The sequence below is a fragment of the Helicoverpa armigera genome, chromosome 27 (genome assembly GCF_030705265.1).
Source record: "Helicoverpa armigera isolate CAAS_96S chromosome 27, ASM3070526v1, whole genome shotgun sequence".
Taxonomy (NCBI): domain Eukaryota; kingdom Metazoa; phylum Arthropoda; class Insecta; order Lepidoptera; family Noctuidae; genus Helicoverpa; species Helicoverpa armigera.
This window is the reverse complement of record NC_087146.1, coordinates 2,165,142-2,192,375: the sequence shown is the minus strand read 5'-3', so window position 1 is coordinate 2,192,375 and position 27,234 is coordinate 2,165,142. Positions and strand designations below refer to the sequence as shown.

At 35.9% G+C, this 27,234-nt stretch overlaps 1 protein-coding gene across 1 annotated transcript in view; it reads left to right on the top strand.

The window, feature by feature from the left end:
• Positions 1-24,544, top strand: part of Pio (piopio) — a 56,066-nt gene extending 31,522 nt beyond the window's left edge. The window contains exons 2-10 of the mRNA XM_021331108.3: positions 3,172-3,249; positions 6,247-6,397; positions 8,966-9,107; positions 20,012-20,205; positions 20,609-20,687; positions 21,186-21,328; positions 22,216-22,372; positions 23,622-23,750; positions 24,248-24,544. Of these exons, the coding sequence (XP_021186783.3) occupies positions 3,180-3,249; positions 6,247-6,397; positions 8,966-9,107; positions 20,012-20,205; positions 20,609-20,687; positions 21,186-21,328; positions 22,216-22,372; positions 23,622-23,750; positions 24,248-24,445 (1,263 nt within the window). The 5' untranslated portion in view covers positions 3,172-3,179 and the 3' untranslated portion in view covers positions 24,446-24,544. The remainder of the gene's footprint in view (positions 1-3,171; positions 3,250-6,246; positions 6,398-8,965; positions 9,108-20,011; positions 20,206-20,608; positions 20,688-21,185; positions 21,329-22,215; positions 22,373-23,621; positions 23,751-24,247) is intronic.
• The last annotated feature ends 2,690 nt before the right edge of the window (positions 24,545-27,234 follow it).

Here is a 27,234-nt window from a genome sequence, read left to right as displayed (position 1 = left end):
ATTGTAGTTATGTGACAGCCAGAAAGCTAAGTAGCTCATTGCCAAACCGTTCGTTTATTTGTCCCATACATTACAATACTTTTACTTGGTACTTATGCAATATTATATTATTTGTACAAGTGCAGTGAATGGGGTTATGTAAAACTGTAACATTTCGGTCAAATATGGAATTAAAGCGTGTTTGTTTTTTACATAGAAGTGGAATTTTTGTGTTGTCTTAATGTGTATTTGTTAGATTATGTGCTGCAAAACTGTATATCAATTGTTTAAACAACTAATATTTGAAACAAGTTATTTATGTTTGTACAAAAATGTTATGTACCTTAAAATCTGTACATTATATTTTACAATAAACTAAATCTATATTTTTTAAAGTAATTTGAGTACGAAAGGAATTTTACAGGAAACTTGAATTAATAAATAAATGTAGAAGTTAATATTATAAACGCGAAAGTTTCTAGCCGTAGAATTTTTTTTACGCAAAAACTACCCAAAGGATTTTGATGAAACTTGACAGTAATATAGCTTATACATAAGAATAACATAATAGCCTATATTTTATCCGAATACGGAAATTAGTCCCTCTCAATTCAGGTAAAACCATGGGCGAAAGCTAAGTAACTAATATGTTTTCCTTTTCAATAAGTTTATTTTCCCCTATCTACATATACCCAGAAACTACCTTTACCTGTAAATACCACAAAATAAATTTGACTTGCACCCACACCTATCGTCCAAGCAAATCCAGAGACGAAAGCTAGTAACTTACATACTTATAGTCCTTTTCAAAAAAATATTTTTGCCTATCCATGCTCTAAAACTGCAACTAACTCTAAATACCCCGAGATATATTTGATTTGCACCCATACCCATGCTCTAAGTAAAACCATGGGCGAGAGCCAGTTACTTTTATGTAGTAGTATAAGTTAATTTTCCATTCCAATAAATCTATATTCCCTATTTTTGCTTAGAAACTGCAACTACCTCTAAATACTCCAAGATAAATGTGATTTGCACCCACACCTATCGTCCGTTTACTTTGGCAAGCACATTGCGTGCGCGCACGTTCTGTTGCCGTTTCATTGTCCTTGACTGACAACGTGATGTTTTTGCATAGTGCTCGAATTATGTATTTTGTAATGTTTTGGGCATAGGACCAACTATTGATCATAAACTCTGTCTAGCCCTTTTTCTTGTAACACTCTCATAGAGAGCCTGCGGAAAGAATTTTTTTAAGAAATAAGCAGTCTTTGTACGGTTTGTTCTTCTTTTTTCTTGTCGCATCACCTGTATACGTAAATAGTTAAATAAATAATTAGATAATACTTAGGTACTTATATTTAAATGTGGTTGAAATGTCATATTGCTTTGGAAATGAATTGAAAATTTTTTTGGAAAAAAATAACAACAAATTGGAAATTTTACCATTTTTATAGCAAAGTCCTTCGCTCTTTTCACCCTGAAATAAGCTTTCCATATTATATACAATTTACATTAAATAATAATATGACATAACTATTATTTTTGGCTATAAATGTAGGTATTACCTCAACAACAGACAGCTCCAAAAAACTGAGTTATTTTGGTATAAACTGAATATTTAAGTAGATAGTTGATAAATCTGTGACAGCTGTAGTTGACAAGGTTTTGCGCCTTTCACTCTTAATTTGTAGCCTTATCTCTTATCAGAACTTTGACAGTGGTAATACCTAGTCAAAAGTTAAAAACTGATTTAAAAAAACTATATAATCCTTCTTTTGGGAAGTCGGTTAAAAATAAGAAATGTGTTTACCATTATGTATTTATAAGTGGTTATGTAGAGTTGTGTCCCAGTGAAACTGTATTTACTTCCCGTACCCAAATAAAATATCTAACAGCCTAAAAAACTTCCAAATAGCACGTCTATTGTTATTGGTAAAAAAAAAAACAAAATCGATTGAGTAGCTTCCGAGGGTAACTCCTAAAATTATTATAGTATTCAAACTCCCTCTCGTCTTTGGACACTCTAAATATCAGTGAAAATTGCATGAAAAACAATTGAATCTTTCTTAATTTTATCACGAACAGTCAAGCGGCTGAGGACTTTAAAACACGTAGCAAAACTATACCCGACCATAGCATGCTATATATCATAAACTATACTAAGTCTGTGTATCATATGCTAAGTTTTAACAAACAGCTGTTCAAAACAGAATCATTATATTGTTAAAGCTAAGTTGACCAAATACGCGCCTTATTGAACAAGGCTGGGTCCTTTCACCCACGCCACGTTGCAAGGGCCGAGCCGACCTTGTTATATAACTATTGTTGTTAACTAGTTCTCTATGTGATATTATGGTGTTATTATTGAAATTAATCCTTTAGGTTTCGTTATTAGAAAAACAAAGCTATGACTTACAAACAATATAGGTGCTATTTTTAACTCATCATCCTGCTCTTATTCCAATTTTATTTGGGGTTAGTGCAGAGCAGGTATCCTTGTTCCATCGACTTCTGTCTGCCGTCATCTCACAAATAATATTAAGTAAAATGCTATTATTATCTATAGTTACTAAATTGAACAGTTTTTTTTTTTCATTTTTTTTTGCTTGAACGCGCTTATCTCAGGAAACTCTTTTCCGATTTTAAGTTTTAGATAGCCCATTTATTGACTGAGAACTTCTAAAGACTACTTTTTATCCGGGTGCGCGATATAGTTGCCACGACTTTATTCGACTGACTATTTAGTTCATTTTCAAAATAATAATTTTGCATGTCTTAATGGCCATTACTGTTATTTATGTTTACAGTTTATTTACCTCTTGAGTTGACTCACAAACCAGTTCATATGGGATTATGTCCTTAGATTTCTTTCTTTACATTACAACCATTTTTATCACAACATTTTGAGCTGGTCAGCATCGATGGAGTTTGTCGAAGGACCAATAACTTATAACTTATTAACTAATATGAACAAATGTTTTTATCTATGTACAGTGTTACACATAGAATACTAACAGGCAAGAAGAAAAATAGAACAAATACATAGTACAGGGCCACAGCTTATTTCATGAGAAATCTCGTCCAGCAGGCCCGTTATGGCAAAGAGATACAGTTAGTGTAAAAAGAAAAGAAGTAATATATTTTATAGCATATTCATATGACTAATATGTTTTTCATGTATTGTTCCAGACTGAATCATGTGGCGACTCCTGGTAATGACAGCGCTCCTGGCGACCGCGCGTTCCAAACAGCTACCCTCCTCCACCGGTAAGCATTTAACAGCAGAAACACCATCATCGTCTGCCGAGCCTTTTCCAACAATGTTGGCACCATCGTTATCTCATCATCCTCCGAGCCTTTTCCCAACTATGTTGGCACCATCATCATCTCATCATCCTCCGAGCCTTTTCCCAACTATGTTGGGGTCAGCTGTCTAGTTCCTGTCTGATTGGATCCAGCTAAGTACCAGTGTGTCACACAGAGCGACTGCATATATCTAACTTTATCGTCCTATTTACCCTGGCAACTTGACAGCTCTTGATAAGACTGGTTGTCAGATTTTCGGCCTTATGACTATCCGCAACGGCTGCCAAAGAATTTCAAGTGCCTTCCGAAACACAGTCATTGGTATCCAATATATATACTTAGAAAGTGCATAGACTATACCCTTAACGACTTCCAAAGATGTTCAAATGACAACTGGTCGGGACCCACCCGCCATATACGAAAGCATTCATGAATACAATATACTTTAATATAAATGTAATATCAGGCAAAGCCTTAATGACATCTTTAGTATTGCATATAGGTGTCCGATTCATTATCTCGAATCATTTTGACAGATATGGAGTTTAAATCCTTATAAATAAGCTTTACAAAAATGGCGAAAACCCTGAGTTTAATGGACTTTTAAACGCCAACACCCGATGAGCAAACATGATGAATAATACTCATTTCTTTGTGTGACAAAGCTTTAGCTTAGCAAAAAGGATGATGTTCTCAATTCTTCATTCATCATCATCATCATCATCATCTCAGCCATAGGACGTCAATATAGGCCTTCTTCATTCACCTTAACTAATATTATAAAGAGGAAAAAGTTGGTTTGTTTGTACCTACCCTAAAAACTGCTGATCCAGTATTAAAAGTTATTGTTTATTTCACTGTTAAGAGGCTACACTATCTCTTTATGACATAGGCTATATTTTATCCGGGTACAGAAGGTAGTTCCCCAAGACATAAGTAAAACTGCCGTGACCAACTAATCTAGCTTACAGGACAAAGGAACAAATGTCTAGCTTACAGGACAAAAAACTCGCAAAACGAGACAGGAAAATCCATTCAAAGACCCATTTAACAATATGACTGCCAAAAAAATATTCAATCACGACTATATATTGCCTGAAAAAATATCACTGGTAAGTCTCTCCTATTATTCCACTGAGTTTAGCTTTACATTATAAAAAGTCACCCAAGCTATATTTATTGGTATAAGTCGCTGTCCGGTGGGAGGTCATTGACCCTGCGCGGGCGCATCCAACGCGACGCGACGGTATTATGGGAGACAGTAATACCTATGTGTTTGTTTTGCCTTCTAAGGCGAATTGTTTGGTGTGAAGATGGTTTTATGTGAGATATATTTTATAGACTTTTTAGAGAGTGCAATGCACTTTGCAATTCATTGCAATATAGATGTATCTTACTAATATACAAATTATAAATGCGAAAGTTTGTAAGAATGTATGGATGTGTGTGTATTACTCTTTTAAGCAAAAACCACTTAATATAATTTGAAGAAACTTGGCAAAAATATATGTAATATAGCTTGTATATCTCAATAACATATAGGCTGCTATTTATCCATGTACGTAAAAACTCTCTTTCCGTGGATGAAACCGCGGATTCCAGTATACTATAAAAAGCAGGATAAATAAAATTTCATTACTACGGACAGACGATCCTTATAAAGAACTAGAAACTAACCTAAGAGAAGTGTTTCCTGACATTTGCAGGATTGTGGCAGGATTTGCAAAAACTGGTCCTTTTATCCTTAGGAAGGACCAGAATATAATTCTTAAACGACATGTAGACTTGTGGGTATTTTCTTCCGCGTTTTTGTTTTTTGTTTTTATTTAGTTTAATCCGGAAATCGCTGTAAATGGATGGGTGACTATCTTCTCTTGGCGAGTTCTGTCGTGTTTAGGATGGCATGTTGAACTGTAGGTCCCGTCTGTCATTTGAACATCTTTGGCTTTCATAACGGATAGTCAGACCCCATAAAATTTATTAATTCTTGCCATCGGGTACCCGGGTAACTGAGTTGGGGAGGTCAGTTAGACAGTCAGCTCCATTTGGCACACTTACACTGCTGCATACGGTTAGACTGGAAGCCACCCCAACATTGTTGGGAAAGGCTAGGCATATAATACTATATACAATATATATATAAACATAAAACATATATAAAAGAGCATCGATCAGGCGTCGAAGTATTCCTCCGCATCACTGTCCTCCGGAAACGTGCCCAGAAGACTGGCTGCATTGCCACGTTGAATGGCAATGCTAATTCTTTGTCCAAAGAATAAGCCAGCCCTCTGGTCACGCGAAGCGTCGACAAGCCTAGGCACATTAAATTTTGAAACTTAAACCTCAATCGTAAAATCTATGATGTTACGGTTTTTCTTCACCACAAAACCGTAAAAAACATAAGTTCCGCTCTTACATATAAGATCCGTTATGCACTATATTTCTTATATACTTAACTTACATATATCAATTACATACACATATAATTTGTCATGCTTTCTGCTTTCGCACTTATTATGTATCTATCATAATTTACGTAAATAATGACTTTCTTTGCTAAGTGAAATTGCACTCTATAACGTTACAGATAGAGTTGAAATTTGAATACTTTTGTAAGTGTTACATAGTATGTGATTTGGTGTTATAATCCAGTTCGTTAGTTTTTAACCCTTTAATTATGTTTTATGATTTGGTTTTAATTTTGTTGGTTACCGTATTATCAAAGACTAGCTTCTGCCAGCAACTTCGTCCGCGTTAGATTCGGACTTTGTGCAAAGAGAGGAAGAAATAATAATGACCAGCCTATCCAATTATCGAAATCTATGCGTACCTAGCCTATTACTACACTTATTTCTTCCTTTTCAGTTTATTATTCTCAATTCAGCCAAATTTTTAGTTTCAAAATAATATTTTTTAAGCCTCGAAAATTAACTCACATAAATATTCTATTGCCCACAGAATTAGCAACGACAACAGTAGGCACAGCGACAGAAGCCGACACCACAGCGTGGCCGAGCTCCGTCGCCCCTCTCGACACTCTCACTGTGTCCTGCGAGAAGGACAGCATGCATGTCACCGTGTCGCTGTCCAGTAGCCACGGCAGGAATAGGTGAGGGATAACGGAGATAGTTTTGAGAGTTTTATTTTAACAAGCTCACCATGTCCTTCGAGAGATTTAGGATTCATGCTAGGTTTTGAGTTAAGATTGGGTACTTTAATATTGGGTACTCATTTCAGCATAAACATAACTAGGGTAAAGGCGGGATAGATGCCGCAGTGGGATAGATGCCCCATTTTCAAAAAACCTAACTTCCCATGCTCGTGATTAAGAAACAACCGTTTAACTAGAAGCCACAAGCACCCCGGACCTAAATTAGCCACGCGCCATCAAGGGGTGAGGTCGCGTTTCGCTCGTGTGTGAATTCATCTCCGCGGCGAACTTACAGCGAGCGTAAAATTTTTAAAGGTGAGTATTTGCTGTTGTATAACTTTATAAGTAGATATTAATTCCATCAATTTTTTTATTACGTATGTATATTGTTTCATGAAGTATACATTTTGATGTAAATAGTTGCTCTATTGTATTTATTTATTTAAAAAAATACTAGGGCATCTGACCCTGTCAAAAAGGATAGTTGCCCTGATTTTTTACGGTATAGGTGCCCCTAGGGGCATCTATCCCTCCATACACCACGTGTACCCTGAATGTATTATAAGTGCTTTGAACATATATTTTTTTTAATTTTCATGTGTTTATGTATAGGTATTTACACTTTTTATTGATTACGAATGATTTACAGTTCAAACAGTGAAGATGAAGACAATTCACCTAAGAACAAAGTTAAAGAGTAGAAAACTAAAGGTTTGCCGGTGAAGAAGACTAAAAGAGATGGACAGGATGAGCCTAAAGATACAAATAAAGATAACTGCATAGAATGCTTTGAAAACTATGAACAAACAAAGTCTAAATCCGACTGCATTCAATGTGTAATGTGTCAGTGCTGGTTACGTGAAACCTGTACACTTTTCAGAAATGTTTGCTCGAGATGTAGAAAACTTAAAGCACTGTCCGGTTAAATATTATTATGTTAAGTATATTGTGTTATTTTAGTTTTTAACAAAGAATGATTTTTATGATTTTGCATGTTGAAACTAAATAATTAATATTTTATAATAAGGGTTTAAAATATAAAATACATTATTTTTGTTGAACAAATACTTTTAGAATTTTATTGTGTTAAATTTAATAATTCTGATAATGAATAAAAAGATTTTAAAAACTGCAAAATACTTTTCATTTCAAATAAATTAAAGTCAAAAAATATATAAATATTATTAATATAATATGCTTAAACAGTATGAAGGGCATCTATCCCGCACCGTAGGCATCTATCCTCGCTAGTATTTTCAAGGTGGGGCAACTATCCATAGGGGTAGGCATCTATCCCCAAAAATTGAGGTCTACAAAAAGCTAAAATCTGCAAAACGTGTAGTATATAGGTCCAAAAAGACAAATCACAAATAAACATAAAGGATTAAACTAGTTACATTCATAGGTGTTATTAATGTAGTACCAATATTTATTAAATTATAAGCATATTTCAAAAAGTGGGGCATCTATCCCGCCTTTACCCTATTATTTAAAAATAATACTGTTTTATGGAAAAAAGATAATCAAAATCGGATCATCCATACGGTTCATCACTCGTCAATTAAATATATGTAAATGCGAAAACCCTACGTCGTTTATGAAACATTAGTTAAGTAATAATAAAGTACAATTATATTATTTTACACTTTTTAAAAATATTTTTCAAACTGTTAAACTGTTTTAATACACCTAAAAGTCCACATATTTTAATTGTAAGTATACCTAAGTCTAGCCCAGTTTCCTAACAGCTATATTATTTCATAACAATTATTGCAAAATTTAACCATTTGCATGTTAGAAGTGTTATTATATTTCTATTGTGTGTTCCTCATTATAAATAATTTACTCGTCGGTAATCATGGTTTATAATGTTTCTGTATAATTAGTTTCATCGAGGTTAGCTTTATTGTGAGGTAATAAAGATGAATGACATACTTACACACTTTAAAACATAACTAAAATAGCTTCACACTCCGGTCTGCTTTGAAAAAGTTGCTATAGGTAAACCCGTGATGTGATTTTGGGCCGACCCAGGAATCGATTTCAAGATCTCGCGGTGGTCACGCTTACGTTACGATCACTAAATTCGGGGCGGGGCTATTCTCCACCGATAATCGAAGAAAAACTCCAGGATTTCTCAAGGCGGACTAGCGATTTTAGGCCAGGTTTCCTTAACATGTATTCCTTCACCTTAACTCAATAGAGTCCAAGATGTTCTCAAAAAATACATATGCCTAGCTTATAAAAGTATCATAATATAAATAGAGATATTTACACTAAAGCTAAAAAGCATCAAAAAAATATTCCTCGTCGCTGTCCAACCGGGACCCTGCCCAAAAGGCTGACAGCCACGCCATGTCAAATGGCAATCCTTTGTCGAAGTCATGTGTAGCGCAACAAGTCGTTTGGAAAGGTCCTTAAGGCATTTGGATTCCACAACCCAAGTGTAATTAGAAAAGTTGGCTCCACTAGGTTACCACGACTCCTACCAAAACCATTTACTAATACTCAATTCTCTTCCCACAGTATATACGACACGTTCAACGGCATCGTGTACCCAGCAGGCCTGGGCAGCAACTCCTCCTGTCTCCGGGAGTATGTGTCGGAGAAGGGGGACCTGCACTACACGCTCCCTCTGAGAGGGTGCAATACTATGTCTAATGATAATGTGAGTATTTATGCTAGTTTTTGAAGATAGCCATATGTAGGTATTTGCAAATTCCATGCCTAAGGGAACTCTGAGCCCCTTAGTTTTGAAACCTACCAGAGCTGTGGGATTGTTCGCGTGAGTTACCGCAGCCCTTGTGTATAAAGGGCTCAAGAAGAAATATGGTGAGTTTAAGTCAGACACTCCCTGTAAGAGTCTGACACTCCCTCACGCGGAAGGGGTCAGTTGACAATTTCCCACGAAAAAAGGGGTTACCTTAAATCTATGACTTCGCATATAGGCAGTTAAAACTTTCACAGATAATGTATTTATGTGAATAGAGGCTTTAACTGAAAAGTAGAATAAAATAAATAGGTACAATATAATGAACTTCATTCACGATTCCGACTAACACTTGGTCGGTTTTCTGTTAGATCCTGAGGTTCCCCTTGTATTTTCACAAACTTTTCCTCTTTATAATATCAGACTAGGTTACTCATACAAAAACTTTACAAATCCAACTTCAAAAGTCCTACCAACTCCTACTATATCATTTACATACACGTATATATTAACTTCATACTGCAATTCTCCCTAACCCATTGTTCTGTCTGTATCACACGTACCTTTATACCGACACACTGCAAACTTTTAGTCGGCCGATAGTTTGTTTGGGCTCATAAATCAGTATGAAGATGAATGGTAGTACGCACATTACAAAGATCAGGTATTTAGCTGACTGAAACTGACCGTGTTTCGAAGGGCACGACGAACTGTAGGTCCCGGCTATCATTTGAACCTCTTTGGTAGTCAGAAGCCAGTAAGTCTGACAACCAGTCTTACCAAGGGCTTGCCCGGGTAACTGGGTTGAGGAATCCAGGTAGGTAGTCGCTCCTTGTAAAGCACTGGTACTCAGCCGCATCCGGTTAGACTGGAAGCCGACCCCAACATATGTAGCAGGAAAAAAGCTCGGGCGATGATGATGACTGATTTATGAGCCCAAACAAACTGTCGGCCGACTAAAAGTTTGCAGTATGCCACTTTCAGGTGCATCCCACACAGACCTTGGCTGTATAATTACTGATGTCATTGTCATGAAAAATATATTATATGGCTACCGTTTTATTGTGCAGTAGCCTGGTAATATAGGGTTATGAATGTAGGTGTACTTTGCAATTAAAGTATGCATTTTATATACTTGGATAGTAAGTATGATACTGTTTTTATGCGTATTTCTATGACCTATGTAGGTATCTATAGATTTGCTTGACTAGAGACAGAATTCGTTCAAAATACTCCTGCCCTATGCCCTGTTGCAAATCAGAGTCAATAAGACTTCTTTATACCTACTCTATTTACTTTTTGAAGACTTTTTGACAGCTTAAAATCGTAAATTTACACATTTCTTTTCATTATTTTGTTGACCTCACACAATCACATAAATTCGCGTTCGCTCTGTTGTCAAAGCCTATTTTTAACCCCCGACGCAAAAACGACGGGGTGTTATAAGTTTGTAATTAAGACTCTTACCTTTTCCTCAAACATCTTATACGCGTAGTTTTTATTTAACTAAAACTACATATAATTGCTTAGTCACACATTACGTAAGCAAGGAAAGGCGTTGCATGCGATGTGTTAAACGCATTATACTTGTGAATGCAAGATACACATCTGTGCGTGAGGCTGCATTGTAACGGCATTTTTATTGGGTAATACGTATCTTTTTTGTGCCTTTTTCTTAATGGTGTTTTGAAATAAAAAGATGTTAAGAACCCAAAAGTACTAAATAAGTTTCTATTTTCAATTTAAATAGGCGATCCATTCCTATCCTAATTTTATAATTTACTAGCCGTTTTTCCGAAATTACCCGCGTGGGAATTACTGTTCGTACCGATAGTCTATATTACTCGAGAAGAATATACTTAGCTTTCCAACATTGAAAAAATCGGTTCAGTAGTTTCGAAGTCTTTAGAGTACAAGCAAACCAAAATTGTTTCCTCTTTATTATACTCGTATAACTAGGTATAGGTTTACTAATGCCAATTGCGAATGCGAGTTTTTGGTTATCATTGGAAATAATAATGAATTATATAATAGGTACATGAAAATAAAATAAATACACGAAACCATTGCAAGCAAATTATTTCAATGCTTCAAAAACAATTTTTCACTGTTGATAGTCCACAAAATTGTGTACTTACGCTGCGTAACTTTAAGTACATAACATGTATTAGTGATTAAAAGCATAGATAAATCGTGTACGGTCGTTACGAACAAACAGGAAACTTATATTCTTTTATGTACAAAGACAATTATCGTAGGCATATCGTCTTATTGATTTCTTATGTATGAAGTATGATGCATCACCACAAGGTCTGTTTAGTACTGAGAGCAAAAAAAATGGAATAAATGTATAAATATTCATATTTTTTATAGACATTGTTTCTAAAGTATTGAATAGCCCGTGGCTAAGTAACAGCCCCATGGGTCGATCGATTATAAGGTTAAGCTACTTTTGGCGTGGTCGGAACATGGATGGGTGATCTATGAAATAATGAAATCCTCCGCGTTTTGTTTCATATCTCGGCTGTCACTTAAAAATCTTTGACAGTCGTTACGGGTAATCAGAAGCCAGAAAGCCTGACAACCAGCCATTTCAAAAACTCTCGATGCAATAAGAGTTGATGAAAATCAGATCTCAGATCCTAATACCAAAGCAAAGATTGAAGTGGTTTAACTATTATTGAAAACTAGCTTGTACCACTGTACTTACTACTAGATGACCACTTTGTTACAGCCTACATAAGATCAAAATCGTTTCTTCCGGATGAAACAGTAACGAACACTCATACCAATCTTTCAAGTTTAACTTAAGTTCACAGTAAGTTATCTCTTACATACACACTAGTTCTGCATACTATACATGAATGACATCATCAGTTCCGTCAGTGAGTGAGGTAATACCACGACTATGTAAGGATATTAACATTATGCTCAGTAATAATATTATCACGATGTTCTAAGCTATGTGAGTGAAGGTAATAGAAGTATTGATTGGTTTTATAAATGTAATGGGAGTTAGAGGAATTTTATTTTTATGGTTAGTTATTTATTTCCATTTTATTTTTATATTTTAAGGTTTATTTTTATTTACCAGAGTTAATTGCAGAGTATAGATTTCTTCGTTGCACAATATTACGTTTATCAGCGATGAGTTAAAATATCTATGGGTCAGTACTGTCATGATTGAAAAACCTAGTAAGGAACCTTTCTGGATTTACCAAATGCGTCTAACATGATACTCATAAACTTCCTCATCTTATATATAAAAATGAATTGCTGTTCGTGAGTCTCACTAAAACTCAAGAATGGCTGAACCGAATTGGCTTATTTTGGTTTTAAAATGTTTATAGAGGTCCAGGGAAGGTTTAAACGATACGAAGTTCGCGGGATCAGCTAGTTTATAATATTAGTAGAATTTTAGTGTTAAATAAATTTACATTTGCATAAAAACCCACACAAATTCAGTACAGATCTAGATTTTAAATATGTAGGTAACCAAATCATAATGCAGTTAAAGAGCAAAATAAAATATTAAATAACTACATTATAATTTATGATAGATGATACAGCATACAAAATGTGTCCTAAACAAACCAACAAACATACAAGTTATATAAATACTTACTTCAAACAAGCAAACATTTAGAACCTAAACAAATAGAAATAAGATAATAATATTCTATGTCAGAGTTGTTTGAACAAAAATATGACGAGAAAACAAAAGAAGGTGAGAATAAGAAACGCATACAAAAATGTGTCAGAAAAGAGTACGTTTGTCATATAAGGAGACCAGCCAGCTGCGCAGGACATATTATAGTGCACGAGCATTTGTGCAGACACAAGTGCACTCACTATTCCTTCACTCTCGTAGCCCGATGGGACGGCAATCCGACACAACTGGAGAGAGATCAGGCGCAGGACCGACATTAACGTGCTCTCCGATGCACGGGTGTATCAATCACCAACTTCCAGGCAGTCAATACATACTACTTATTATGTTTATATAGGCAGTTCTTATGTAAATTATATAATAAAACGAGTGGTGGCTGAAGGCTATTTTCATTATCAACTCAAGAGGCCTCGTTGGATAAAATTATGTAATGTATGAGTTTATATACTATCTAACCATAGGTATTAGCTTCCGCCAGCGGTTTCACCCGCGTCCCGAGGTAACTAATTCCCGGACAGGGATAAAAAGTAGCCTGTATGTTTTTCTGACATAAAATCTTATTAACGGCCAAGTTTCCTTAAATCCAGTCAGTACTTAGTTTTTCGTGACAGAGGAACAATCATGATGGGCCAATTGATTTAGATATCAATGTATTTTTTTCAGTAAACTAGGTATGAAGAATAAAATACACGAAGATAACTTTGTTAACAAGGCCATAAAAATGAGTAAAGAGATTCTATACCATACCATATAAAACATTAATTGTAAAACTGCAATCAAAAACAAAATGTCTAAATCGTGAGGAATACAAATTGGCATTTATGCACATAACTAACAACGAATCAATAATTAATTTGAATCGGTTTTACACGGAAGTGATAGTAGGTTTTAGCCAATTTAGTGTTCATAAGCGTAAAGTACAGATAGCCCAGGATTTTATAGCAATTTTATAATCAGTTCCTTCATGTTTCGGAAGGCACGTAAAATTGTGACTACATCTCTGACAGTTGTTAAGGGTAGGCAGAAGCCAGAAAGTCTGACAACCAGTCTTACCAAGGAGTATTGGGTTGCCCGGGTAACTGGGTTGAGGAGGTCTGATAGGCAGTCGCTTCTTGTAAAGCACTGGTACTCAGCTGCATCTGGTTAGACTGGAAGCCGACGCCAACATAGTTGAGAAAAGGCTCGGGACTACACGGGAGATGATGATGACAAACAGTGGCCCCAAGCGGCACTCCTCTGTTCGCTGCATCCGGTTAGACTGAATGCAGACTCCAACATATTTCGAAAAAGGCTAGACACATTACAGTTAATTTTGACCACTTCAAACTTTTTACTGCGTAGGTAATAAAATGGGATGAAATGACAAAATTAAAAAGCGATTGATCTAAAAACCCTTTTAGAGAAAGATTGCAATAAAAATGTGACATTTCGCATATGGAAACCGACACTAAACGAGCTAGAATATTGTGAAACAGCAGCTGATTATATTATTATTTTATGCTCTGTGCTTAATAGTTGACGCCTACATGACATACATACATACAAGTAAACATATTAAGTATACTTAGTTGAATGACACAACAAACAACAAATTATTAGCTGTAGTTTCGGTCTAGCCAGCGGATCCACCTATGTCCCAAGCGAGCTTCTTCCTGCATTCGGATAAAATGTAGCTGTTGCCCTTTCTGAGGCATTGGACTATCTATGTACCTAACTTTTATTTTAATCGGTCAAAAAAAATCAGATTCTCAACTTTCTCGCGATCCTAAGTTAGGATAAGTTCCGCCGGGGCTGCGGGACTGTTTGCGCGAGTACCGCGGCGCTGGTACATAAAGGGCTTAAGAAGGAACATGATGGGTTTTAGTCAGTAAGAGTCTGACACTGCCTCACGCTGCTAACCCACAGCCGGAGGGGTAATTTGATGATTTTCCAATTTAAAAAAAGTTAGGATAAGTCAATCATTTTCCAGTTCTTACAATATTAGTAGGTATGTATATCTATCTTTTCATAGATTTTTCTTATTTAAATGAATAATTCACGATATCTAAGTACAGCCTGCCCACACAAAGTCGGAGGTCGCATCGGTCACAACTTATAAATAGTAGAATAATTATAAGCTTGGATAATGTAATCACCGGAGACGCCATTGCCAAAGATTTGAAAACACCACTCATCTTGTGTGTCAAGTATATGCGTTGGTTTGTCAATTGCATGATGTGCCTAGGTAGATAATAATGTGATCGAAAACGCATGAGTGAGATATCAACTTTACTGACCAATATGCTATCAACGTTTCTGACCAAAATGTACTTTCTAAGTATATATTGGACACCAATGACTGTTTAATTAAAGTGAAGGAAAACATCTCGAGGAAACCTGGACTATAGGCTATAAACCTGGACATTGAGCAAGCGTGGTGGTTAACGCTCAATCCTTCTCTGTGTGAGAGAAACGATAAAAAGACTGATCATGATGAGCCTATGAGCCATCATTATTTTGTTACATTGACTCGCTACCTAAATTGGCAAACATTTTCGCAAATACTGCCTATGTCGGCTCCAGTGAATAATACAATCTAAGTTCTTAAGAGATTGTAGTAACCAACAAGCTGATTACTGATAAATCTAAACTATGAATGCTGTAGAGTTATTGTGTAGTTATTTTGCATCTATTGTTAATTTCTGTTTCCTTGTGAAGCTGAGATTAAAAATAATTATAATTTTTATATGTCTCTATGTACGCTTGAAGCGTTTAGCGCAAAAAATGACCTTTGTACGAAGAAGTAGCTGTATAAAAAAAACTTTAATTTAAGCAGGATTTTAATTGTATGAGGTGTTACAAAAAAAGGCAAAGAAATCTGATTTAATACTGTTTATTTTGTTATTGTAAGTCTTTGTCTTTCCACAGATATTAAGTACTAGCTTCCGCTCGCGGCTTCACCCGCGTGCTGTGTTGATAAAAAGTAGCCTATGTGTTAATCCAGGGTATCATCTGCATACCAAATATCACCCAAATCGGTCCAGCCGTTTTTGCGTGAAAGAATACCTAACACACATCCATACATTCTCACAAACATTCACATTTATAATATTAGTAGGATTAGTAGGATACAGTTATTAATTTTCGTTATCAATGTACTTATAATCATTTGGTGTAGTTTATAATTATGTTTAGCTGGATTTCGAACGAAGTTTCACTAGCTACACAAAGAAACTACTACATCCCTTGGATTAATTAAAAAAAAATGCTTATATCCTTTCTCAGACTCTAGACTATCTGTGTACCAAATTTCATTTGAATCGTTTCAGTAGTTTTTGGACAGTCACACAAAACCTATAACCTATATTACCTAAACTATATTTCTTCGAGACACAGGTAAAACCGCGGGTAACACCTAGTATTATCATAATAACCCAATACATACATATAAGGCATACACGATAATTATATTACCATCTTGCCTTTCAAAAATTACATAAGGATTACTTTGAAAGAATTGCAGTTGGCCATCTTACGTAGTTTTGCAATCAACCGCCTCTTTGGTAGAGAGGTGACCTGCCAAAAACAGGTGCTATTATATGATTTAATACGTGGTATCTTCACGACTGTTTGTGTTTAGAGTGTAGGCAGAAGTATTGATAAACATCTTACCTACCTACTGTAATAGTTACCTATATGAAAATTGTTTAAGACTAAATTATAATGATCATGTCGTGATGTGCTAATTTAAGACTTTGAAAAATTGAGAAAATGACTGGCGTTCAGAGCGATCGTCGATTGATCTCCCTAAGGAGATAGGCCAGCTGCGCAGGACATATTATAGTGCACAAGCATTTGCGCAGACACAGGTGCACTCACTATTCCGTCACTCTCATAGCGCGTGGGACGGCAATCCGACACCACCGGAGAGAGATCAGATACAGGGCCGACATTTACCTACGTCACAAAAATAAAAACAAAAATAGTTTTTTTTTTTCATAAAGCTATATTTTCTTTTTACCACCGTTGAGTCACACTTCCATATAACAAAACATTCGTCTCTCGCGGCCATTTTAAAAACCCACGGTAATGTAAGTATATTCAACTCCTTATATAGTCCATTCACGCCTTTCGGACAAGCCGCAAGGTCATTTCAAAGGTTACTGGTCTTTCTCTGCCATTTTAAACATACGAACCTGCTTGCTTATAATTCGATGTGCAGAACATCTGTGGTAATTTGTGTATCTTGCGTAATGAAATGTCAAAGATTGATATGTCAAATTATAGCTGTCATTATTTTTGACATTTGAAAGCGCGCGTTCTGTTTTTGATTGGCGATTTTGCATTTTTTATTGGTTTTTGTTTGATTAGATAATTAGATTTCGCCTCATGGTTTCGACCATGTCCCGTGGGAACTACTTCGCATATCTGGATAAGAAGTCTTCCTCAAGAAATGGGTTATCTTACACTGAAAGTATTTTTCAAATCGGATCATTAGGTAGTTCCTAAAGTCAGCGTGTTCAAGTAAACAGACAAACTCTTTACCATATTAATAATAGTTTTTTTTGTAAAACTAAGTTTTTACCAATGTACTCATATTATCAAGCATGGTAGAGGTGAAAAAACTGCTTAATGTTTCATTTCAAGGCAAACTCATGAGTTCGTAAGACTACGACAGTTAATGACTAATGTTGTTTATAATTATGTCATTAAACATTTGACATTGCTATAAATAACGCACTTATCCTAGGAACTACTGGTATTTGAATAAGTCTTTCAGTGTTAGATAGCCCATTTATCGAGGAAAGCTATCTGCTACTTTTTACCTAGGTACGTGAAGTAATTCCCTTAGCACATGGTTGAATCCGCTGGCGGATAAGTGATAAATTATTACATTACGTAGGCTGTTGTTAAAAGCAAAGTCATTGAGATTTCATTATGAGTAAAATGAACACTGCCATATAAACTTATCGATAAAATTTCAACAATCGGCAATCACTCGACAGCTTCGACATAATGGTTAAGATCATTTAAACAACTGAGACCGCCATGAGTGGCATACATGTGTCAACGAACAACTAATGACAGCCCGCTCAGACATATACATCGTTACGCACGCATACTTAATAAACGGCAATATTGTCAAAAACTTTAACTTAAGGCAACCTTTTGGGGGGCACGTTAAATGGTCGGGTCTCGACTGTCATTTGAACATCTTTGGCAGTCGTTACGTGTAGTCAGAAGCCAGAAAGTGACAATCAGTCACACATAGGGGTATCGCGTTGTTGAGTTGAGGACACTTGACTATACTTCGACTACGGTGACGAATTTCGGTCTTATTGTATTTGGGCATAGGTACATATCACTGGTTGGTATTATCATACACAAAGGTACATACGAGTATTTTACGGACTCTCTCGTGGCTTTTAATGAGATAAGTACAGCAATGTCTTCTCCAATTTGTTGAATGATCTAAGTGGCGATGTGAATGCATTTATCGATGCTTCTGTCGACATAACAGATACGGTTTAACAGTTAATGTTAGCTGTTAATATTTCGTCAAATCTTGACATTTCAGTAGGTATGGTTGTTAGGTATGTACCAACTAATCTTCAGAATTACTGAAACGGTTGCAACAACAAGACAATAAAACTCTTTTAGAAATATATTTACTTGCAGTAGCTTCCGCCCGCGCATTCACCCGCATACCGAGACCTGTGTAATTGTCCGCGCACATGGATAAAAAGTAACTTATAATTTTGGTACTTAAAGCTTCTATTATTGAAATACCTAGTATTTATTGAAATACTTAAAGGGCTGGTTAAAGGGAGTTTTAAGCTGAAAATTAACGAGAAGTTAAAATAGGAAATGTCAGAGAAAATGAGGTCTTTGTAGACTAATTTGCAAAGTTAACAATTTAAAACAAAAAAATAGCATACAATCTCCCGACAAAGCGACACGGCAAAAAAAAACTAACCCTCTTTTAAAATGAACTCAAAATATTACCATAAATAAAATACCAAGTATGGTAGGGTCATTGGGTACCAAGCCCACCGGGACACAACAATAGGGGGAAATGACGTCACTTCCCTTACAACCAGACAGCCGGCGCGGGCGCACGATTTTGAGGAACGCTCATGTTCGAATTTTGAATCGTGGTTTTCGAATTTGGATCGTTTTTTGTTTTTATTAACGGTTTTATAGTTTTTTTTTGTTAAGGAACTAATTAAAGTTCTTTTTCTTAAAGTAGGTCCATATAATTTAAGAGTTAGGTATTCAAACGAAAATAGAAAGAGTGGGCGGTGTGCTTTGAAATTTATAAAAGAAAAACGGTTTTTATTAATCCTACCAATTTTTCACGTGGTAAATAACGTGATAAAAACCTTTCTGTTTACACATGTTAAAATTAATAATAACCGTTTTCCTTAAATCCCAAATCTCATGTACCTACAACATTTTGAAATTATTCAATAGCTGCCAATCGTTGGATCTTCGTGTTTGATAATCAATAATCGTACACTCGGACCAGTCAATAAAGTCTATAAATAGCTTTAGTTTCCCTAAATATTCTTGTCACACTACCAAAGTATCGTGGACACAAGTGTAGCAACTGTGTACAGATTGCAACAAACTGTGTGTCAAACTGATACTATGAGTCCATGGCCTACTATACTATAATTATGCATTTGTTTCGCTATTGTTATAGAACTTATTCATAAACTTTTCAAATATAGTTTTTAAAATAAGACCCAGGTTCACTCACAACATGAACATCAGTTTTCTTAAAACAAATGTTTATTATGAATGTTTACGTTCAATTTTCAAAATAAGTAAAGAGTTGTTTTAAGAAAAACGGACGTTCATGTTTGTTTATGAACTTGGGCTGGTGTGTCTTTAGTACCTAATAAACATAACAAGATAGTGGGATAGATCCTTAGAATGGGACACAACCTGTGTCGATACTTGAGTGTTGTGCTGCTGCCGGCGGCTGCAGAAATATAGTGGCGTCGACGGCAACACAAAATCTTAAATCAAAGTTAGCTGCAAAATAGCACATTTGAGCCTCAAAGTTTACAAAAGATAGACAAAGAAACAGCCCCCAAAACGCCAAACCTTCCCTTGATATACTTAACCAAATCCTCTTATGTTCTTAATATTCTTTTGATGTCCTTCTTATCAATCTTCGTCAACATTTTCTCTCTCTTGTTCCCAGGAGGACGGCACAGTAGAGTACTACAACAATATAATAGTGCAGCCCCACCTGCGCCTGGTGACGGGCCAGGGTCGAGGGTACCACGTGCGCTGCAGGTATCGCCGCCGGGATCTCACGCACTTCCATCTGTACCGGCCGCGCGCTGATCGGCTGACTAACTCGCTGGCTGATGATTTTAGTAGTGATCATACCAGGTATGCATTTGTTCAAGTAATTTTTCTACACACATGATAAAGACATACGATAGAAAAGAAAGAATTTACAGAGGTAATACTTATATCTAAAGACTTTTCTTCCAGCATACATGCGAAAGGAAATTGTTCTAGTAATAAGTTCGTTAAGTTATTGGATTTAAGAACAAGATGATGCTGGGGAAATCTCTGCATGAAGTCACTGATTTGTAACTTACCGGCTCATATTATTTATAATTAATCATTCCCTGGACTTCTTCTAAAACACAGATATTTAAAAATCAAATTAAGCCGGTCCAGTTATTCTCTAGATTTTGGGAGACTTAAACGAACACCGATTTATAATCATTGGAGAACGTGAGAAGATGATTTATGTATAATGAAATCTGTTCTGTATGCTTTTCAGTGACGAATTCGACGAAGACTCAGGACTGTTACCTTCCGTATCTATGAAGATTTATAAGGGAGACCCTGAAGATAAACAGGTACCTAATACTGCTATATTTGTTTTTGTAGTAAACATGTTTAACTACATCATCATCCGCGTTACGAGGGTGCTACTTCGCACATACGGATATACATAGCCTATATCCATCGCGGTTGCTCGATGAGGTGCGCCGACAGCCGTCCTAGACAAATGGGCTATTATCAAAAAAACTTTCAATTCGTCAAGTTTTTTGTAAAATTATCTCGTTCAAGCAAAATGCCACACAAACTCCTCACCTTCACTTTATTAGTAGGGTTACATAAATGAATAAAAAATAATATCCCCTGGTGACAGTTGGGTAAAAATATAAATTCTTAATGTTTCGAGAATAAGGATTTTCTCTGCAAAGGGGTTTCCAAAAATTCTCGAGTTACAATAGGCCACAGATACATAGACATTTGTTAATGAGCTCACTAAAAGCTTACAAAATGACCCAATGAACAAAGACGCCATCATTATTTATCAAAAAAATCTATCTATCTATTTAAAATTCCAGGTAGCATCAAACGTACGCATAGGAGACATCCTGAGCCTCGTAGTCTCTCTGGAGAAGCAGCGACAGTTCGGTCTGCTGGTCTCCGAGTGCTCAGTGAGGGACGGCCTCGGCTGGGCCGAGCAGAGCCTCATAGCTGATGATGGGTGAGTCAATGTACGCATAGGAGACATCCTGAGCCTCGTGGTCTCTCTAGAGAAGCAGCGACAGTTCGGTCTGCTGGTCTCCGAGTGCTCAGTGAGGGACGGCCTCGGCTGGGCCGAGCAGAGCCTCATAGCTGATGATGGGTAAGTCAATGTACGCATAGGAGACATCCTGAGCCTCGTGGTCTCGTTAGAGAAGCAGCGACAGTTCGGTCTGCTGGTCTCCGAGTGCTCAGTGAGGGACGGCCTCGGCTGGGCCGAGCAGAGCCTCATAGCTGATGATGGGTAAGTCAATGTACGCATAGGAGACATCCTGAGCCTGGTGGTGTCGTTAGAGAAGCAGCGACAGTTCGGTCTGCTGGTCTCCGAGTGCTCAGTGAGGGACGGCCTCGGCTGGGCCGAGCAGAGCCTCATAGCTGATGATGGGTAAGTCAATGTACGCATAGGAGACATCCTGAGCCTCGTGGTGTTTGTCAAAGTAACACTGATAGACGAAAGACATGGTTTGTCCCAGCTTTTTAAAAAACCGATAGCTGCTCTATGTAATTATACATAAGACGCAGTGGGACAGTAGGAAGCCTGACAACTAGTCTCAAATAGCTAACTTCAGAATTCCAAAGTTATCTGGCGTGAACTGAAAAGGACTCAGCTACGTCGGTTTACAAGAAGACTCCAACATATCTAGGAAACTGCTAATAAAATAATTAGGTATTCAATATAAACACATAGGAAGTGATGAAGAGCGGGCGTTTTGGGGGCTGTCTTTTGTAAAGTCCTTACTTACAACAGTGCTGATTTTTAGCCTACTTTGAATAACTTTTTATCTTTTATTCAAGTTGTTTGTATTTCTTCTGACTTCTCCCTAACACTATTCTACTTCTTCTCCCCAGCTGCCCCCTAGACGGCGAGATAATGGGACAGTTCCAGTACTCCTCCGACAGGCAGACGGCTCGCGTCTCGTTCCCGGCACACAAGTTCCCTTACACCGCCAGTGTGTATTACACGTGTGAGGTCAAACTGTGCGATCTGAAGCATCCTACTGATTGTGTGAGTATTACAGAATGGTAAAGAAATAATTATTTATTTGCACAGAATATAGGTACAATAAAAAGAGCTCCTTAGTGGGAGTGAGTGTCAGTATGACGAGTGACAGGGGAAAATGGAAGAGAATGACATATTGCACCGACCCCAAATAAAATTGGGAACAGGGCAGGAGGAAGAAGAAAACGAGCTCCTTATAGGTACTACAAAAACAGTAGGTTAATTAATGTTAATTTTGAATTGTTAAAAGCTCGTATATAGGGTAAACGGTTGCCCCTACCTATTTAGAATGTAGTCTTTGTCGCTCGGAAATATAGTGTAGCTTTACAACCACTGTTTCAACAGTTCAAAAAAAACTTATTATTTCAAATCAAATCGTTTTAGTAGTTTAGTTTTTGGAGAACTCTAACAGTGAAAGGGGAAGAACTTCGTCTTAGGCTCTAGACTAGCTGTGTACCAATATCATTAAATTGATTCAGTAGTTTTGACTTGAAAGCTCGACATTTAGACAAGAGTTACTTTTGCATTATAATAAAAGAATGGATATTACTTTCAACAGTCCCATATATTACAACGCTGTCGGTGGTTTTAATCCATGTGAGGAATTTTTCATCTTATAATTAACTTAGGTAATGATTCCAATTTTAGAGTTTAAGTAGTTATTTATTTAATTCCAACAAAAATACCGCCGTTTTGTCGCAAATTAGTAGCGGATGCGGTTAATTTGTAGCTAGAACTGCCGACTAATCGTTTGTCGTTTACCGACAGTTTTATATCTTGGTAATCTTTGTAAACTTGCCTTGTTTAAGGTCTAATTTTGCGGACAGCCGATTACCTACGTAATTAGTAATTTAAACGCAAATGACACCTATTTAGTACTATATCGCTAGAATTTCGTAATACTGATGACATTTCAGGAACAAAAGTATAAAAAAAACTTGGGTTCGATTTTCCGAGTCAGACCGAAATAGCCTTGTTTTAAGAAACTATTACAAACAGCTTTAAGTCTGGAAGCCTCCCGCTGTGGGTGCAGCCGCAGCGTGAGGGAGTATCAGACTCTTACTGACTAAAAGCCAACTTGGCCAGGGCCGCGGTAACTCTTTCAAACAATGCCGCAGCCACGAAAATCGCGAAGTCTCATTCATATTTCATCAACATAATATCCTCATCTGCCTTATATTTTGTGGTCATAAAACTGTATTCATGTTAATTTCAGAAACAGATCTTTAATATTTCTTATATTTTGTATCCACAGGAGCCGTGCTCTCACAAGAGGCGAGTGCGTCGTGATGATGAAGGGTCACCAGCTACGGTGGAACTCTTCAAAGGCCTGTACGTCAACGAAGCTGACTCTCCTGATAACGATGAGGTTACCAGCGAAAAGGTGAAGTGTTGTTGTGTTATTACGACTGAAAAATGTTCTGATGGTATGGATGTTTTAATATGATGAAAAAATGGCTTCATGAAATGGTCTCAAGGTAGAAAAACAAAAATAAAAAAGAGAATATTAAAAAAAAAAGATTTCTTTCACTATCATATCTGTCTATAGCTAAGACTGCTTAGAGTGATGATGAGAGATTTGCCGCAATCCATTTATATGTATATCTATTTGCACTAAAGTATAAATAATTTCCTCAGCATAAACTTGAAGGTACCTAAATTATAGAGATACAACCAAAGAATCGATAGATTGATTGTGTGAAAGACAATATGGCTGAAAAGAATGTTGTGACAGAAATATGGAAGTAGGATATGCTGTGCCGACCACATAGAGGTATAAAACTAGAACTAGAGTATGAGTAGAAGGATGATCATGATGATTTTCTTTATATCGTTAGCAATGATAGAAAGCCTACTAATGTATAACTTTCCCCTTTTCAGAAAGAAGACGAAATCTGCATATCCCAGAAAAACTTCGCTATGGGCATCTGCATAGCTGGAGTTATTCTGATGATTTGCGTCATAGCTGCCATCGCCTATATCCTCGCTAGGAGACGAAACCCCAAGACATACTCGCGAACTGGCAGCTCTTTGTACAGTGGACCATACACCAACACTGGGTATTCACATACCAGTTAAATTAGTTGGTTTTTACTGCAAATGATGTACACCATTTTCTTCTAAAACTTAAGGAGATTTGCACCTTTTAAGAGTAAGCGCAAACGACTAATTTTGGTCGGCCGATAGTTGGCTTGGGACTCATAAATCGGGATGAAGATGAATGGAAGTATACACGTAACAACGATCAGATATTTTCTCGGTATCAAACCGACTAAAAACTTTAGTTTTTCCTACCAGTCGGCCGACTGTTTACTCTGCAGTATGCGCGTAGGCTTAACTATAACGATAAACGAACCATTTTCAGTTGTCAAGTCGCCGATTTGACCAATGGGCGGCAAGTATACGGCTGGTTATGGTTTGGTTATCGTTATAGTTAAATGGTGCAACTCACCCAGTGATTGAATACTCGCAATAAAAGTATTTTTTTCGCTATTATAAAGTAAAAGGATAAAAGATTTAAGCAGTGCTTAAACTTGAGTATTCTCATTTGAACAATTTACAAATTATTAAATTACTTATCGGATTTTTATTTGAGAAAGAAAAAAGCAAAATTTGAACTGCAGTGTATGTCATTTAGCTCAGTGCCATTTAAGTATTGGACATGTATGTAAAATGAATCTTTTAATAAGACATTGGTTTCAGAAACAGCGAATTTTTTAAATAATTTTAAAAGTAAAGGTGTTTAAATTTTAAGTTTTTATTTTCGAAATTCATCGCCATTTTATTAAGTAAATCTCGCATAAAAAATTTAAATATTAGGATATATTTTTATATAAATTATTTGGAAATCGAAATGCCAATTTGATGGTGAAAATCGAATTACAGTGAGTAAATATTTTTTTCATTTTTTTTTAAGTTGTGACAATTTTCACAACGAGTGAGTCATATATTAGTATTTAGATTTTTTTAGTTTAACCACGTGTATTAAATTTACCATTACATTAAAAAAAACTGTAAAGGAGTGCATCTGTGTCAATTAAAATTATTTAATAACAAATATCAAACTCCGAAAAAACTAGCAATAGTGTAAAAAAAATGTGGTTTTAATACGCGACTTAATAAAAAAATATAAAAAAGTGAAGAAATAATATTATTTTTCGCAATTTAAAAATAAATATTATTCTATATTGAATTTAATTTTATTCGAATTCAACGTTTTAAAACCACATTTCCTATAATTATATTAATAACGAATTTGTGATAATTCCTTTATTCGTATGCGTCGTGATTCGATATTTTATGTGAAAACAATGTAATTTAAGTAATATACTGGTTGCCTTGCATTACGTAAAGATTTAGATTAAAATTGATGACAAATGGTCATTTCTTAGGGTGTTTTAAAGGCCTGTTCAACTAGATTTTAATATATTGTAATTTTAAAAAGGTTCAAAAAAATATTCAAAGGAACTCAGTTTCTTTGGCCTCAAGTGTAATTTAAATTAAAAATACTGCGCACTATGGCTAAACTCAGAACTAGATTAAATAATTGAATTATTTTATTCAATAAAATAAAAACGTTATTATCTATTTTTCTACGCTATCATCCGCCTAGCCTTTTCCCAACTATGTTGGGGTCGGCTTCCAGTCTAACCGGATACAGCTGAGTACCAGTGTTTCTATATAAAAATATTAATTTCTAGTTCTAACAGGCCTTAATCTTTCTGTAAAGGTGACGGGCTAGTTCTTTTCAATGAAAATTTTATTTCACTGACTTATAAGTTAATTAAATGTGGATTTCTATAACCGACCCCTCCTTTGATGTGGTTCGAAATTCAACATAAGTTACAAGCCGATTTCACGTGGTTTCACCCGCGTCTCGTGGGAATCAATTACCATACCGGGATAAAATATAACCTATGTTACACGGGAAGAGTGTAGCTTTCCAACAGTGAAAGAATTTTTGAAATCAATCCACTAGTTTTTGAGTTTATCCATTACAAACAAAATATTTTTTTTGCCTCTATAACATTAGCATACATGTCAAATTTCAATCTCTAACCACGGATGGATCGCTTATAGAAACCGCAGAATAAAAACTTAGTTAACCTAGTCGTGGATTGAAATTTTTTAAACGTAATTGGACAAGATGGATGCCATATTTTTTAAGTTATTTTTAAGTTTATTTTCCGCCAGTAATTCCGTCCAATCGGTGCTATTTTAATGTGTAATCTTTACTATTTTATTTTTGCTTTTAATTTGCTTGTTACTGTCGCTATTGTCCATTGAAAAAAAACATAGATATAGAAGAAGATAGATTGGCAATGGAGTGATTTTTAGTGTAGTGAAGAAATTAAATGTATCAGTTGAGTGACTTTTTCATGTGAGAGTAAATATGAGTTGCTTTTCTCAACTATAGAATCGGTATTAAATAGTGTTTTTTTATTGTACAGCATTAAAAACAGTTTACAAAATATTGCGGGCCTCTAGTGTCCTTTTTTTGGCCTTATAACGTATGTTATCTGTCACGCATTGCCGATCTATCAAATGGTAGTAGAAACCTAAGTCTATGGAACAAAACTGAAAACTGTTTTTCTAGTTACATATTTTCGTCACTAGATGGCGGTTTTTTCAATTACCTAAAACTTCAATGGACAATACCTTCTTTTATAGGTTTTTGTATGTATGTTTAGTAACAACGAATAATCGATATACGTTTCATACTTCCCCATTGTTTTTTTGTTTATTTTAGTTTACTTTTCGACTAATTATTATATTAATTTGTAACTAGTTTAATGCAATGGGGATCTGGAACGATACCGACTGATAAGACAGTGTACGAATTTTTTTTAACAATATACTGACTTGAT